The sequence below is a fragment of the Epinephelus moara genome, chromosome 14, assembly GCF_006386435.1.
Source record: "Epinephelus moara isolate mb chromosome 14, YSFRI_EMoa_1.0, whole genome shotgun sequence".
In the NCBI taxonomy this organism is placed as follows: domain Eukaryota; kingdom Metazoa; phylum Chordata; class Actinopteri; order Perciformes; family Serranidae; genus Epinephelus; species Epinephelus moara.
The window spans coordinates 35,730,784-35,748,229 of NC_065519.1; the positions used below are offsets into that span (position 1 = coordinate 35,730,784).

General features: G+C 41.8%; 1 protein-coding gene across 1 annotated transcript in view; it reads right to left on the minus strand.

Moving 5' to 3' along the window:
- Positions 1 to 17,446, minus strand: part of nrxn3a (neurexin 3a) — a 634,542-nt gene that overhangs the window by 543,576 nt on the left and 73,520 nt on the right. The window contains 1 exon segment of the mRNA XM_050061947.1: positions 3,400 to 4,632. Coding sequence (XP_049917904.1) covers positions 3,400 to 4,084 — 685 coding nt within the window. The 5' untranslated portion in view covers positions 4,085 to 4,632.

The following is a 17,446-nucleotide window of genomic DNA, read 5'->3' on the forward strand; positions in this document are numbered from 1 at the left end:
AAATTATCATCTTTGTGGGTTGCTCCTGAGCGGCAACCTATGGGGCTGAAGGATGAAGCCAACACAGAAGTGCCAAAAACTGCAGTTTGTTAAATGGCCACTTGAGACTGCCCCCAAGAGCAAATCAGCTCCAAAAACAAAACAAGATGGTGACAGCCAAAATGCAGAGCACTAGGCTTCAAAACAGTAGTCCACAAGTTAATGGGTGACATCACAGTAGCTATGACCATTATTTTATACAGTCTATGGTTATTCTTCTTTTTGAATGTCATCAGTTTACCAGGAGTTTATCTGTCACACTTTAGTTCAAAAGTCAGAGAAAATAGATTTATTGTGTTAGTACAACTAAAACTGGACTTTTAAAATACATGTAAACATGTTAGTCCGACTGAAATCGTATTAAATTTCTCAAAGTCGGACTAACACACCCAGATAGTGCGATTATCCTTATTCCTGCATGTATACAGTCAATCGCACCCAAACTGGCCTAGGCACTCTGCATACGCTCCACAGTTTCCTCCTTGGGCTTTGACCCAGAAGTCAAATAGCATTATATGCGTAACAGAAGAAGAGGCCACTAACAATGTGGAGAAATCTACTTCTAGAACTGTGCATTTTTGGATGGATGAGGAGACACAGTTCATGCTGTGTCAACTGAAAGAGTTAAATATTTTAAAATACATAGATAGGAGGAAAACACGTAATGAGGATCGTTTGGTCTGTGACATAATAGGTCAACCAAAAAAAGGTCCAATACTGACAAACTGAAAGGGGGCATATCATCACCTATCATAGCGGAGTCGGACATACTTCGGTCTATAAATTGATTCCACTCCCGTGCTTGTATACTTGGACAAGGACAGTAGTCCCATTAAATTGCCTAGCCATAGCTTGACTTAACTGTGCATGTAAACGTACTGACTGAGATCTCTCAGTCTGAAGATGAACTAATATTTACCTCCAGCTGCTGAGTAAGGAAATGTGTCTACTACACTGTCCTAGAATCCCTGCTAGAATTGTCTGACTAAAAATAACGAGCATGAAATGTGGTATGGATTATGACAAATATATTTCATGATGGTGATAGCAGATGTGGTATACTATTCAGAAGAACTACACAAAAAATGTGAGCAGTATCAACATATACTGAAACAAAAAATATCAAGAGCACTAGTTCACTTTAGTTATTATTTCAAGTCAAGCATAATGTTAGTATAGGGACTTGGAACATACTGTGTCTGGAAGGTTTAGTGCTTTACATTCTTCTATGTGGCCTAATTCTTAACCTCACTGTAACACTTAAAGTAATTTCTATGATATTTCTATGTCATCAGTATTGTTTTCATACCTTGTGGCTCTCCATAATTCTCTTAGACTGTATGTTTTTATATGATTAAGACTGTTGTAACAATGTAGTCCCTCCCCACGTGGTGGTGTGGACCACCTCAAGCAGGAGACACACACTGCAATGTAATTAGAGTCCTTAACCTTGTTTTGGTTCTCAGAGATATCTGAACAAAAAAAGAGAAAGATTCCAAGAAATGTACACTAACACACAAAGCTAAATAAAACCTGTGAAAACAAATGAAATAAAAAGAAAATTAAGACCCATCATTCAGTGGAATACAGCCAGTTATACAATTTCATGGACCGGCGTAAAATAATGGCTCTGAAGATGTGAAACAAAGTATTAATAGTGATGAGAGAGAGATGCTTAGCTATTGTGATGCTTGATCAACTTTGAACAGCTGAGACAATGGACTAGATCAAAGCAGCTGATTAGTGGATATAAGAGTCCTGGATGATGGGGCAAACAAGTTGAGATACCGCCCCATGCAATGCTTTCATAAGAAGAAGAGATCTCTGTCATAGTCAGAGCAGAAAGGGCAGTAAAGAGGAAGTGTGGCTTCTCCAGCCACAGCTGGTCCTCTACTCACCTGATGTCGTGAAAAAGCAGTGGCTGAGTTTGCAGATTTTCTTAGTATTTCACACACCAGCAAGTCTGTTGCTGTTCTCATGTGACTGCAGTGAAAGAAAGAGGAGCTGAAGCACACACATTTCTACCCCCAGAGCCCACCTTGTTGGTTCAATACCAACCAGTCAATCAGCTAAGCAAAGGCAAAGTAACTTAGCGCCACTGATGCACAGAGGAGAGGAAAAGCACCGACCCCACCCCCACTTCATCTTTTTCTTTTTTCTTTTTTTCAAACACCAGCAGCCATAGATTAAAAAAAACAATAATAATAATCTTATCTTTATATTCCAGATTCCCTGGCCTTTTGTCAGTGTGCCGGGATTTGGCATCAGCCCGAATGGGATGTAAATTCCATATCTGTGAGTAGTTCAGATGAACGCTCGAAAGTCAAAGATGGAGGGAAAAACAGCTGAACAAATATGTTGAAACAAATTACCTCTGATCTGAATTAATTAAATGGAGAAGGACTTTCTCATCTAAGTGGTATTGATTATCTCATAAGGAGTCAGATTATTTTGTACTCCTCAGCTGCTGGAAGCTGCTGCTTTGGAAAACCTGCAGAATCAGTATTGATTGTGAATAATTAAGTACATGACAAGACTTTTTTGCAGAACACAGAAAAAAGAAGAGGTGAATGGATCAATTTCATGTGCTGAGTGCATGTTCACCAATTATCTTCACAAAACAGGCATTATCACAGAATGTTCTTTGTTCGGGATTTATCAAATCACAAGAAATCCAAGTTTTTACTAAAAGCAAGTGCCTTTTATGTGGCTTGTGGGGAGGAAATACATGGGGAGAAATGAGTAAAGGGCTTTCTTTGATAGTATTTTGGTCTTGGTACATCCAGCTGCAGAGCATTTGAAACACAGCTCTGGCAAATTTCTTAGCACAAAAGGATGTAATATATAAAACACCTGCCATCTTGTGATTGGGGGAAGAAGGGGGGCTCAGGAGGCCCCATTCTCTTTGTGGACCCCCTTATCACCGCCTGCAGGACCGATGCCATTAACCTGTGCCTCACTGGCTAACCAAGATTGGCTTTCTGATTTTACAGCTTAGTGAGAGACACACACACAGACGCACACAGGGATAATAGTAATCAGTGGGATAGCCAAGCAAGCCCACAAAGTCAAACTGCCTAGAGCCCATGATACCTGATGTAACAGCAGAAACAATCTGTAGATTAGAGGCATAAAAAACACTGAAATTTAATGCGAAAAACATTGAAACCCTCAAGGTCATTATGTCGGTCTTCAGTATCCCTGTGAGATAACATGGCAGCTGGATTACTGCACAAAACAACAACAACAACAACAACAACAAATATGCTTTTATCAAGATGGACTGGTGCAGCTCTCCAAATGTGAAAGAACATTAAGATGGATGACAGCAGTGTCAAAGGCTTTAAAGGAATGTCTTACCTTCACTGCAGAAGCGGCCCTTGTATTCAGTTTTGGAGCAGTCACAGACCGGTCCTCCATCCACCACTGAGCATGTTCCGCCATTCTCACACGGGTTAACGGTGCACCACCCTTCTGACTCCAAGGGCACCTTAAGGCTTCCCAGGAACAGAGGCTGTGAGATGCCATATTTGAGGTCTGTAATTGTGCCCCTGAAGGGCTGCATGTTTCGCACCGTAGGCAGTGTGAGTGCACCGTTGCGGATATCCTGAGGCACTCCACCCAGGAACAGATCACTGACTATTTTCATGAACAGACGCTGAGGCCGCACCTCATCTGCTTTGGCCTGGCCATCCAGTACCAGCATTGTGTGTAGGTTATACCTGCTCAGAGTGGCAAAGTGCCAGCTGCCGTCATTCACCTGTCTGTCAGACACAATTGTGGTCTCAGCACAGTCGATGCTGAAACGCAGCTGCAATTGGCCCTCCATTACTGCTAGCTGCAAAAAGTCACAGTAGCCTCCATCATCAAAGTACAGCAGCAGCGCCTCCGAGGCCTCCGTCTTGAACTGAAAGCTGAGGTCACCACGGGTGCTGGCGTCCCAGCGGAGGTAGCGTGCCCACTGACCTGGTGTGCCTAAAAATTCCAGTCCCATACATGTGCTGAAGAACACTTGCAGCCTGATAGAAAAACCTATAAGATCCATAGCTGCGATGAAGTTATTAATCCAACAAGGTGTCTGAGGGGAGTTAAGTCAGAGTGAAATCTTAGGATGGTCAAACTGAGTTTCAGGGATCCAAAGTTTTTTTCTGCAGTATTTGCAGGGATATATTCTGATAAATATTTCTTATAAAAATATGTTTTCAAAGGGATAAGGGCAGTGGCAGGAAAACAGTCTTTGTGGTTAACAGTCTTAGGGTCAGTGTGTTCACATCAGGAAATTGTCCAGTAGTTGCAGGGCAGTGGTTGTATGGAGGTATTTTTGTGCTCCTTCTAAGGGTTAAAGAGAGGACCAGCAGAGGGAAAGAGGAAGAGAGGACCAGCAGAGGGAAAGAGGAGGAGGAGGAGGAGGAGGTGATGTTTAGATACGTTTTTTGTACACTTCAGAACAGCTGCTATCAAGACTCATGGTGCAAGGTCTGATGGAGTGAACTTCTCTGGCTATCAGGGTGAGTAGAACTTCCTCCTTCATGTTGTCTGCTGGGAAATGGAGCTGACAAGGGATCCACTGGTCTCTCTCAGGTCCATCACTGTCTGAAAAAGATAGATCGAGGATTATAAATGGTCCACCAGCATTGATTTTACTACTGCTAATTCTACAATGTACATCCTGGGGGACTTTACTGCATCTAAACCCCATGATAGAAGCACATGACATGCATGTGTATAATCTAAAGAGGTTACATAGGTCAAGGTGCCCAGAAGCATCAGTACTGTTGCTACAGTGGCCTGCGGTAACTAAGCATAGTCAGTGGCATAGAATAACCAAGCACTATCCCTCAAGTACTGACCTGAAGTATAAGTATTCTGGGGTTCAAATTATATATTTATATTAAAATGATCCCATTTTATCAATAAATATATTTGTATATCCAAAGGCTTAATCTGAAATTGTAGTTTAGTATAAATATATAATATAAAAATGAATTCAGGTAAACTACAGGTACCTCACTTAGGTATATCAACAGCAACTCACAGCCCACTGCCAAGACTTTGGTTAGGGGGTAAATAATGAGCCTTTTGTTGAAATGAAGAAGAGCATAAAGAATACTACAATTAGCCTATTAATATCCACCAATGTAAAATGTAAACTCCCCTCAGGTTCCCTACATCCCCAAAGTCCCACAAAAAAATAATAATGACGTGACCTCAATGCCATCGGAGGCAGCAATTGATGGATGGTACTATTAGCATAAATTACATGAAGGGTTTTGTTGTAATGAAGACAATGTGTGTCTTTTATATTACATATTGAGCTTGCAGTTGCTTATAGAGAGGAGTTTGCCTTTATTTTAGTTGCAGTCACCAATTCTAATTAAAAGTGCTGCATTTTCCCCCTCCTCCACAAAGGTTGTTTGGAGTTATCGGTCATCTGCTGGATAAATTAGCCTCATTATTCTCATGGCGGTGCATGACTATCAGTCAGCCAGGCAGACTGACTTTATCTGATGACTAGCCTAGAGAGACAGCTTCCTGCTGAATCCTGTTAAATACTAAGAGGCACAGAGAAACACAAGCAGATACTGATGCAATATATTTGTTGTTGAAATAAAATCAACTTTGGTGATCATTTCTGAGTTCTCTATTGCAATACACAGTCATTTGACCAATTGTGTATAAATATTAATTAGTGCAGCTTTAATCTAAGTGATTTAGTTGCCTAAACCTAACATCATGTGAAATATGACCTCTGCTTTCTGGTGTTTGATGCTTTTAAAAAATGACGTCCAACCCAATTACCACCCCGACTATAGGGAAAGGAACATAATACATTCTAAATGAACATTGACAGTTAGTTCATCTAACCCTGGCATCAATTACATTTTCTACAACACATACAAAATTTAACACATTAAGTATCACTTCAGTAGTATATACAAGTAATTTTAGGTGACAGGGTTGCATCTTTAAAATCATTTTGTCCATCCTTGATACAAGCAAATCTTACTAAAATGAATAAAAATAAATAAATAAAGTGAGCTGAAATTATTTCACCCCTTTTTAACAGGCAGTGGTGGTTTCAACCGACATCTAGTGTAGCTTATGTTCCATTAGGGGGAGCAAAGTTTTGCTACCCCTTACTTATTCTTTTTCAAAATAAACTTATCATCATACAGTCCCTACAATCAGGTGACCATATTTAATCCTTTAAACTCTGCAAGAGAAATGATCCAAGAGTGCCTACATTGGTATTTTTGCAAGTTCTGATGTCATTTCTTGGAGTATCTTTAAATGCTTCATATCCCTGAAAAAAATAATAAAAATAAAACAAAACAAAAAATAACAAAATAAATGCACAGAACATGTTGATCCAAATGATTTCTAAATGTAGAAACACAAGCTAAATATTTCTCAACGCTCCATATGCTATTATGTACATTATTTAGTTTTTGAGATATGCTCATTTTTATGAGCAGAGTGAGTGAATGAGCAGAGTTTTTGATGATATAAATCATCAAATAAATGTTTTTAGAAATTAGACAGCCATAATTTGTTGGTATTTGTATGACTTTTTTGCTGCTATCATTTATTGTAATTGTGTGTAGTTCGTATATGGCAGAATGAACTTTGATCATTGTTATGATATGTATATTTTGATGAATGATGTGTCTCTTTGTATCTAATATGTCTGTTTTTAACTTATAATGTAAACATACCCCTATCAGCCTACTTACAAAGGGAATCTGTTATATTTGCTGTAGAAATATTTAGAAAAATGTATTTATTTGTAATCGATTCACTATATTATGTATTCCCCTTTAGACATGTGGGTTACTTTAGACTGATGTCACACAGAGAGCTTTGATTTTTGCTGTCTCTGTTTGTCGTGTGTTTCAATAACCCAATGATGATTTTGTCTCTCTGTGTGCACGTGGAAATGAGATTGGTTGTGGAGAAACGACCACTCCCTATTTAAGATGGCTCCTCAGGAACAAAAAACTGATTTGCCTGACGAAGGTCTAGTACCGAAACGTTGCAAATAAATTATATATTGTAAGTTGGGCGGCATGGTGATGTGGTGGTTAGCACTGTCGCCTCACAGCAAGAGGGTTCCTGGTTCGATCATGGGTGTGGGAGCTCTTCTGTGTGGAGTTTGCATGTTCTCCCCGTGTCAGCGTGGGTTTTCTCCGGGTACTCTGGCTTCCTCCCACAGTCCAAAGGTATGCAGATTGGGGACTAGGTTAACTGGTGACTCTAAATTGTCCGTAGGTGTGAATGTGAGTGTGAATGGTTGTCTGTCTCTACATGTCAACCCTGTGATAGTCTGGCGACCTGTCCAGGGTGTACCCTGCCTCTCGCCCAATGTCAGCTGGGATAGGCTCCAGCCCCCCCGCGACCCTCAAGGGGGTAAGCAGTTAGAAAATGGATGGATGGATGGAAGTTAGACAGTGTGTGGGAGTCTTTGTTTCCTTTGTTCTATGAACAGAGTGCAAAAGCATTATGAGAGATTCATCATTGATTCCTCTGGCATCACTGTGCAGTTTTGTACAGTGCTTCACCACACGTAATGTAGTGGAATGACATCATTACGTATGTTCAATGTGATGACATGGAAGACAGAAGCTGGAGTTTTCTGCTGCAAAAAGAATATATATACAAGCTTTTGTGCTGTTTGTTTTAGATCAATATATACAGGATTAGGCAAACAACAACCTCCTGTGGCCATTATATAGAATAGAATAGAATAGAATAGAATAGAATAGAATAGAATAGAATAGAATGGAATGGAACAGAAAGCCTTTATTGTCAGTGCACAGGAACAAAGGATGCTACATGTACAACAAATTTGCTGGGGCTAATTCTAAGGTGCAGACAAGAAATGTAGATAATAAAATGCTGTTTGCATAGCAAACAACATTTATGCAACAGGACTGTTGCGTACACAAGACAATAAATAACACACAATATAAAATTAGTAGCATGCAATGTAAAGTAAGTAGTATAAATATTAAGTAACAGGTGAGGATTTTCCCATATGCATAGTTGTGTGGATTTTACAGAGACCAAATTTGCAGTCCTGCACCATGTGTGATGGTGGTATGGTACAGGTCTGTGTGTGTGTGAGTAAGTGTGGGGTGAGTAGAGTGGGTGAGGGGGGGTTGTGTGTGTGTGTTTGTATGTGTGTGTTCAGTGAAGTGATGGCTTGTGGAAAGAAGCTGTCTCTGAGCCTGTTAGTGAAGTGATGGCTTGTGGAAAGAAGCTGTCTCTGAGCCTGTTTGTCCTGGTTCTGATGGACCTGAAACGCCTGCCTGAGTGCAGCAGGATGTGAAGCAGGATGTGTGCTGTCTCTGATGATTCCCTCAGCTCTGCTGAGGCAGCGGGATGTATAAATGTCCTTCAGAGAGGGGAGGGGGCAGCCGATGATCTTTTGCGCCATCTTGACCACTCTCTGGACCCTCTTCCGGTCTTCCTCGGTGCAGTGCGTGAACCCTACTGAGATACAGTACGTTAAAATGCTCTCTATGGTTGAGCGGTAGAAGGTCACCAGCAACTTCTCAGTGACGTTGTTCTTCCTGAGCACTCTCAGAAAGTTCAGACACTGCTGTGCCTTCTTGATGACAGCTGTGGTGTTTGCAGTCCAGGATAGTACAGCAGAGATCGTGGTGCCCAGAAAAGTGAAGGTGTGGACCCTCTCTATGCAGTCGCAGTCAGCACACACCCTTGTGAGGAGCCCGTACTCAGTGTCCGGGTGGAGGAGAGGTGGGGTCCAAGTTTCACTGTCTGGGGCCGGTTTGTAAGAAAGTCCTTAATCCAGGAGCAGGTGGGTGGGGGCGACCCAGGTCAGACAGTTTGCTGACCATTATGGCAAAATACCAATGTAATTAAGGCAAAGTAACGCATTTGTACCACATGTAAGGTAATATAATGACACAATGATGCAGGAAACACAGGACCTGGCTTTGAGCTGCAAAAAGAATAAATGCCTGAGCTATTATAGTTCTTATTTTAGATTGATTTAAACACAATCATGCACACACCAATCTCCCAAAGATGTCCACAGGATGTCCATTTTTAAAAGGTTAAGCAGCCTATATTGATGGTAATTTGACAAATTGACATAGAAAAGTCATAATTTAAAGCAGGAAGCAGCATTGAGTGGGATCCAAGCAGATTTTAAGTATCTGGATGCTTGATTGTTATTTTCTTAACAAGAGGCACAATTCTTGATATTCTTTAAAATTATTGATTGTGGTCATCTCTTTATGCTGATGCTCTGTTGAGGTACATAAATCTACTTTCAGAAACATTTGATGTAACTTCTTTCCTTCTGTGAAGACGTGTTTCACATGACTACATCTGTATTGAGTTTTTATTTTCTTCATGATCTGGAATCCCATGTCCAATACTTTATACACAAATGTTGCTACTATGTGAGCAGTGTTAAAACTCATATTGAAAAAAAAAAAACAAAGATTCCGACCATGTGCAGTATGGCAAAAGCTTGAACTCTCAACCTTTGCATTCAAACACAACCACCTACCACTCAACTACTGAGCAAATGAGTACCAAACATGAAAAATATCGAGGGACATGCCTAGGAGTTTTGACAGGATGAATTATGAACTCTATGAAGTTCTGTTTACTTGAGTGGAATATATACTTTTTGTAGGATTTTACACTCATGGCATGTAAACTTCAAACCAGAAGAACTGATGACAGATGGGCAGAAACCAGCGGATGCATCTGCCCAGGTGCTGGTAGTTTTCTGACAGCTTCTCCAACCCCGCCCACTAGCTCCAATGCCAGGAAGCCAAACCAACCTCACAGGCAGAAGGCAGAGAGAGGAATGTCACAAATCTTTAAAAAAAAAAAAAAAAAAAGCACAACAATGTAACTGTTTGGAATACAATTCTGAAAAATTTACGAATTAACCTTCCTCTGTCTGGTGTGTTGTCAAAGAATTTGCTAGAAATTTGTTCAAAACTTGTCGAGACTCCACTGTCTGGAGATTCAAATCCTGGATCTTTGTATACCCAGATAATGTGGCTTACTCACTTCTCCACCAGGAAGGCATGCCTTTACACACACCTTCTCACAACTTGAGGCAACAATATCACGTGGAAAAACTGCTTTTTTTGTTAGTTTTATCTTTTTAAGCTTAAAACAGTTAAAACAGTTGAAGTGTTGGTGATAAAATTTAAAAAAAACAGGTGTCAGGTGTAGTGCCAAATAGTTTGGTGACTTTTGGTTAAAAACAAGATGAAATAGACAATTCTAAAAAAAAAAATCACACATTATTCTGCTAGTTTCAGGTGCATTGGCAAATATTTTGGTGACTTTTGGTTAAAAATAAGATGAAATAGAAAATGGTGTCAACCTGAACACCATTTGAAACGATGATTGATATCGAGTACACAAACAATGTCTGTGTCAATTTTGGTAGCATTTGAATGAATACTTCTGAAGATTCATTTTCCATAACCGCTTACCCTGGTACAGGGTCACAGATGTGCTGGAGCCTATCTCAGCTGTCACTGGGTGAGAGGTGGGGTACACCCTGAACAGGCTGCCAGACTATCATAGGGCTGACACATAGAGACAGACAACCACTCATGCTTAGATTAGAGTCACCAGTAAACCTCATATACATGTCTTTGGGCTGTGGGAGGAAGCCAGAGATTCCGGAAAAAAACCCCAAGCTGACGTATGGAGAACATGCAAACTCCACCCAGAAGGCTGCAGCTGGCCAGAGAATTTGAACTGCTACACCACTATGAAGCCCGACTCAGGGCTGGACTGGCCATCTGGCATAGCAGGCACTTTCCCGGTGGGCCAATGGGACTTTTAAACAAACGCAATTTTTTTTTTTTGGCTGGGCCAAAACACAGGTAGGCCCATAGGTGTATTTTCTTAATTGACACTGGGCTGGCCCAATCATATTTCTAAATCCCACCCCTTTGGGCTCATTAAAGAGCATCTGCAAAAAATGCGTGTAGATAAGCCTGTAAAGCTCGCCAAACCCGTAATGTGCATGATAGTCTTTACATAACAGCTTGCAAGAAACAAGAGCAGGTCTCAAAACTCTCTCCCTCTCTCTGTGTGTATGTGTCTGTGTGTGTGAGTGAGTACAGGGCAGAAGGTGTCTGATGGTCCACACTGAGTGACACAAGTCACAGCAGGAAGGTAGCGAAATAACTGCTTTCAAAAGGGAAAGGGTGAGAGTTATCCTATGGAGTACGATTTTTAAAATGAAGTAGCCTATAGGCTATTTATCTCTTCCTCATGGTTATAAGTGCCATTTTATTTTATTTTAGAATCCTCACGTTGCATATTATTACTTCATGTGGCTTCAAAATGACGTAATACAATAAAAAACTTGTTCATTTTAAGATAACCAAGGTGAAACTATTTCTTTAGTCACAGTTGAGACAGACAGACAGACAGACAGACAGACAGACAGAGACAGAAATACAGACAGCAGATGGCAGAGAGGTAAACTGCACATGTTACACTGCTTTAACTGTGTCTGGAAAGTGTGTGTGTGTGTGTGTGTGTGTGTGTGTGTGTGTGTGTGTGTGTGTGTGTGTGTGCGTGTGCATGTGCATGTGCGTGTGCATGAGAGAGAGAGAGAGAGAGAGAGAGTGAAAAAGAAAAAACTATTTATATGCCAAATAAACTAATGGTTATGTAGGCTACTCAGATCTTTTACTTAAGTAGGCCTACACTAAATGTAGCAGTACTACACTGTTAAAAATAAAAGACCTACATTCAAAATGTTACTCATGTTAAAGTATCAGCCTTAAAATATACTTTAAGTACCAAAAGTGAAAGTACTCATTATCTAGAATGGCCCACTTCAGATTGATATATATATGTATATATTTTTTTTTTTAAAAATCGCCCTCTCACCCTCTTGGGGTGGTATCTGTGTCATCTTCAAGCTCAGGTCCTCTACCAGAGGCCTGGGAATTTGAGGGTTCTGCGCAGTATCTTAGCTGTTCCTAGGACTTCTGGACTGAGGCTTCAGATGTTGATCCTGGAATCTGCCGGAGCCACTCTTCCAGTTTGGGGGTCACTGCCCCGAGTGGTCCTACTACCATGGGGACCACATCATCTTTGACCTCCCACATCTGTTCCAGCTGTTTCAACCCTTTCAACCCTTGATTCTTCTCCACCTTTTCGTGTTCCTTCTTTCTGATGTTGCTGTCAGCTGGTATCACCACATCTACCACCACTGCCCTCTTCTGGTGTTTGTCAACCACCATTATGTCCAGTTGGTTAGCCAGCAGCTGTTTGCCAGTCTGGAAGCTGAAGTCCCACAGGATCTTAGCCCTGTTGTTCTTAACCACCTTTGGTGGCGTTTCCCATCAGAATTTGTGTATTTCGAGTGCATACTGGGTACAGATGTTCCTGTACACTATCCCACCACTTGGTTGTGTTTCTCCATGTCAATCAATCAATCAATCAATTTTATTTATAAAGCCCAATATCACAAATCACAATTTGCCTCACAGGGCTTTACAGCATACGACATCCCTCTGTCCTTATGACCCTCGCAGCGGATAAGGAAAAACTCCCCAAAAAAACTTGCTGATCCTGCTTGCATCTTACACCCTGCCACTATGTGATGGACCGTCTCAGGGGCATCTTTGCACAGCCTGCACCTTTGGTCTGATCTGCTGTGGTAGACCCTGGCCTCTATGGCCTTTGTGCTTAGGGCCTGTTCTTGTGCTGCGCAATATTGTCTCCCTTTCCACTTTCAAATCCCGTCTGAAAACACACCTTTTCAAGTTGGCATACTCAGTCTGATTTAGACACACATATTGATGATGCTTTTATTATGATTATTTTATACCTAGTGTTTATAATTATGAGTCATTTTATTAACTTTTATTGTATATTACTGAATATTATTATTATTATTAGTGCCTCTGTGCTGTCTGTCAGTCCAGCATTCTCCAGCCACTGTTAGGTCTTCTTAATATCAGCCACTTCCTCTATCTGATGGTGGTATGCACCATGAAGGGGCTTGTCCCTCCATGTTGTTTGCTCCTCCATCAGGTTCCTGTTGTCTGAGGCATTCACTTAGCAGCTCATACTTTGGGGCCAGGATGTTTCATCCTGGATAGTGGCTCTGATGCTTATTAGTCCTCGGCCTCCCTCTTTCCGCTTAGTGTATAGCCTCAGGATGCTGGACTTGAGGTGGAACCCTCCATGCATGGTGAGGAGCTTTCTTGTCTTGATATCTGTGGCCTCTATCTCCTCCTTTGGCCAGCTTATGATCCCAGCTGGGTATCTGATGACAGGCAGTGCGTACATGTTGATGGCTCGGACCTTGTTCTGACCTTTCAGCTGACTTCTGAGGTATTTGGTTTTGGTTGACTTCCTTGCGGCCTCCTCATGATTTCCATTAGCCTGCAGGATCCCAAGGTACTTGTAGCTGTCCTGGATATCCCCGATATCCCCTGTGTTGTATCTGGTAGGTCAGCTCCGTGAGTTCTGATCATCTTGCCTCTCTTTGATACCATCCGGCCACACCGCCACATTCTAATCCAAATGACATCCCTATGTCCTTGCTGTAGATCCTGGTGGTCATGGACGTCGGAACTATTTTCTGAGAGGGGGGGCGGGATTTTTGTTGGGAGGGGCGGGGGAAGAATGCACACTTATCAATGATTAAGTATTTGATTTGAAGTTATTTTATAATAACATGCAGTTATAAGAGAACTAGAATGGATGAACACGGCATCTTTATTGTTAAGAAAATGAAACTTTGATAACTAAATCAAGCCATTTAAGGAACATAACATTATTTGTAACCTTGAATGAAAAAAGAAAAGTCTGCGCTACTGACTCAGGGCTTTCATGCATTTCCAAAAGTGGACCTTCTCTCAGTTGACCTACTGATGAAGATTTTAAGCAGGGTTGAGACATCGCTTTCATCCATAAGGTCACTGTGAGCGTTCATAATGGCCAAATGTGTTAGTCTCTCCTGCGTCATGGTGTTGCGCAGCCAGGTTTTCAGCCTGTGCAAAGCTGAGAAAGAGCGCTCGGATGCCATGAAAGATATGGGCAGGGCCAGACAGAGCTTAATGAGCTTCTCCACCTCCGACAGCATGGAGCGGGTTTGGGGCTGCAAGGTTTGCAGGATGGACACAACATCCTGGATGCCAAGGCTACTGTATGTAGTCAGGCAGGCTGCATATCACATCAAAAGCCTGGATCTATGCATTAATGATATGAAAGAGATAAATGTAAGTCAGACAAATTGAGTTTAAATTCAGATTCTTTATTTTTTTAAAGCGTAATGCAGTGGGTAGGGAGGCTGGGATGCGGATGCGGCCGCACCCCCCGCACCCCTAGTTCCGACGTCTATGCTGGTGGTGTGGATCTGTGAGTTGATTTCTCGCTCATTCTTGGTATACAGCTTGATGTCATGTGCATCCCCTTGGTATATGCCACATTTGATGTTGACTTGGGCAATCGGCTTGAAGTTGGCCTCTGGGGTCGTCTTCCACATTCCCATGGAGTTCTTTATGAAGGCTGTTAGTGTTCTGTTGATCTTATATAGTTCCAGACATTCCAGTATCCATGTGTGTGGCATTGAGTCATAGGCTTTCTTGTAGTCAATCCAGGCGGTGCAAAGGTTGGTCTTGCTGCTCTTACAGTCTCAGGGGATTGCTCTGTCGACCAGTAGCTGGTGTTTGGCTCCTTTGGTGTTACTGTCAATTCCTTTCTGCCTCGCTCATGCATTGGAGAATATCCCTAGTTATCGTAGCCGCTATGATGCCTGACAGGAGCTTCCATGTTGTTGACATAAAAAAAGTACCTAGTAGGGGGGTAGGACTTTTCCGATTACCCGGAATTCTTGAGGGGCAGGGCTGTGTGCTGAAGAACGCTGATTGGTGGAACACTTTCTCACAGCGTTCTGCACTTCCTGGCATGGGCAGCCGCTGTAAACCTTATTTAATTTCTCCAGGCTTCACTTGTTTGTGTTTTGATTGAGGATGGGTACCGAAACCCTGTACTAAATTAACCCCGGGGCTAAATTATCAAAGACTGTAGTACTGATAAACGCTAAACTCCTCCACATACACACACAGACACACGCCCACACGACACGATAACTGGTGAACAGCCGAGCAGCCCTGGTGGAAATGATGTGAAGATAACTCAAAAATGATTCAAGTTGATGGCAGCTACACTCATAACTGTAAGTGACATTAAACCTTAGCGAGTAAGAAGCCAATACTTTATCAATACATGTGTTCAGCAAGCATGAACATGTAAACATGTAGACAGCGATATTCAATATGCTCCGTCCACAGTCTCATCCACCAACACTAACGTTATGTCTTACACTAGGACTGCACGCTAGTTCAGCTGATAGCGAATTGTTACTAATAAGCTAAAATGAGAGCTGTCTGTATGTAGACTTACTTAGTTTGACATTTACCTTAAAATACTTTTAAACTTAGCTGCTGGCTGAGACAAACAGCCCCAGCTCTCTACACCAGCATGTAACCAGCCAAGCTGGCAGAGCCAAATACAGGGCACACGCCGAATCATCTATGTCATCAGCCTGATTTGAACACATTTTCCGGAACTTTGAGGTGCGGTGGAAACGCAAACCACACGGATTACCAGGGATTCTTTTACCCAGGTAAATAAATTCCTGGTAATAAAAGTTCCTGGAAATGTTGGTGGAAAATGGGCCATTGTGGCTGACCCCTCCCATCCAAAGACACAAACTCTTTAAAACACTTCTCTCTGGCAGGAGGCTGTGCTCCATCAGGACCAAAACCTCATGCCACAAAACAGTTTCATTCCGACTGCAGCTGGCCTCATCAACAAAGCCGGGGACCCCCACTTACACTTACTATCAGTACAAAACAATCTTCAAAAGTCCATCATTTCATAATATAAGTTTTCATCTCCTGTTGAGTTGACAACAGTATTTTTCATAACACAGACTCTTTTCTAAAAGAAGGGCCCCAAAATCAACTCATCACTCTTTTTCTGTGACATTGTAGTTGAGCTGTAGACCTTAACTATTACCATTATTATAAAAATGTACTGTACAACATCAGTGAGTAGGTTTATCTGTGGGTCAAGTGGCGTCAGAATGAGAACCATGATGTTGTTGGTTTCTGTATTTCAGAGCAGCATTTGGTAAATGGACTTACGCTTGTATTGCATCTTACTAGTCTTCCGCCCACTCAAAGCTTTTTACACAAAATGTCTTATTCACCCATTTACACACATATTCACACGCTGGTGGCCAAGACTACCATACACATTCTCACTCCAACCTTGTCACATATCAACATTTGGTCATGGACTTTTCACATTGACAAATAATGTGCAGGGTACCCTGGGTACATTGGTTGTTGACATTCTGGGATGCTGTGTCAACTTAAGCCTGTAACATGCATTACATGTTTTCAAAATACACTTTAATATTCACACGAAATGTACAGTTTGCATACAGTGTCTTTCAAAATAAATGCACAACATTGGTACAACACTGCAGATTGACATTTGTTTTCCTTCAACAACAAACGCACATGGTAACATTTAGCCAACTCACAAACACGTGGTTGGGTCGGTGGGTCGATGGTTGGTGGTTGGTGGACCCATCCACCACCCTTCCTGCTAACCCTTCTTGGACTTCTGCCGGGCGCCATTACATAATAACGCTGACCAGCCGCATATCATGTAAACGTGAAAAGGTGGCTTTTTTCGTCTGGGTCTGACGGTGGAAGACACTGACCAAGTGCCAGTTGTGCCACTTGCAAAAAAGCTCCACCAGGTGCTCTGATGAGCAGTCATTGATGAGCATTGTAGGAGCATACCCTTCCTCAACTCTCCAGATTCTGGACTACCAGTAAATAAGACAATGAGAAATCCACCAGCAGGGTCAAATGTTTATTACCCTGCCCCCGAGCTTACTCCGGTCAGGAGGGATGCGTCCTCCAGACATCCTGGCACCAAAAAAGGGGGATAGAGAGTTAATTTGAGGTGCTTCAAATGCTCTTTAAGTCATTAACTTATAAAAGGGTCCCCTCCTCCGCCCAGAGGCAACGCCTTGATTAACCGCCCTGCTCGGATAAGACAATGCCTCCCTTCTTCACAACATCGGATCATTATTTGATTACTTTTGATTTCTTTTTACTCGATTATACGCCACTCAGCAACAGTTACTATACTAGATGTTTATCAGATAGTGCTGTCGCAAAATTTAAGGAAATGATTACTCCGTCATTTAATTCAATACCAAGTCCTTCAGTGACAGAGGTTTCCCGTGCTGACTTTAACCTCTCCCGAATTGATCATCTTGTCGATAGCGCCGTAGGCTCGCTGCGAACAACACTCGACTCTGTAGCTCCTCTTAAAAAGAAGTTAA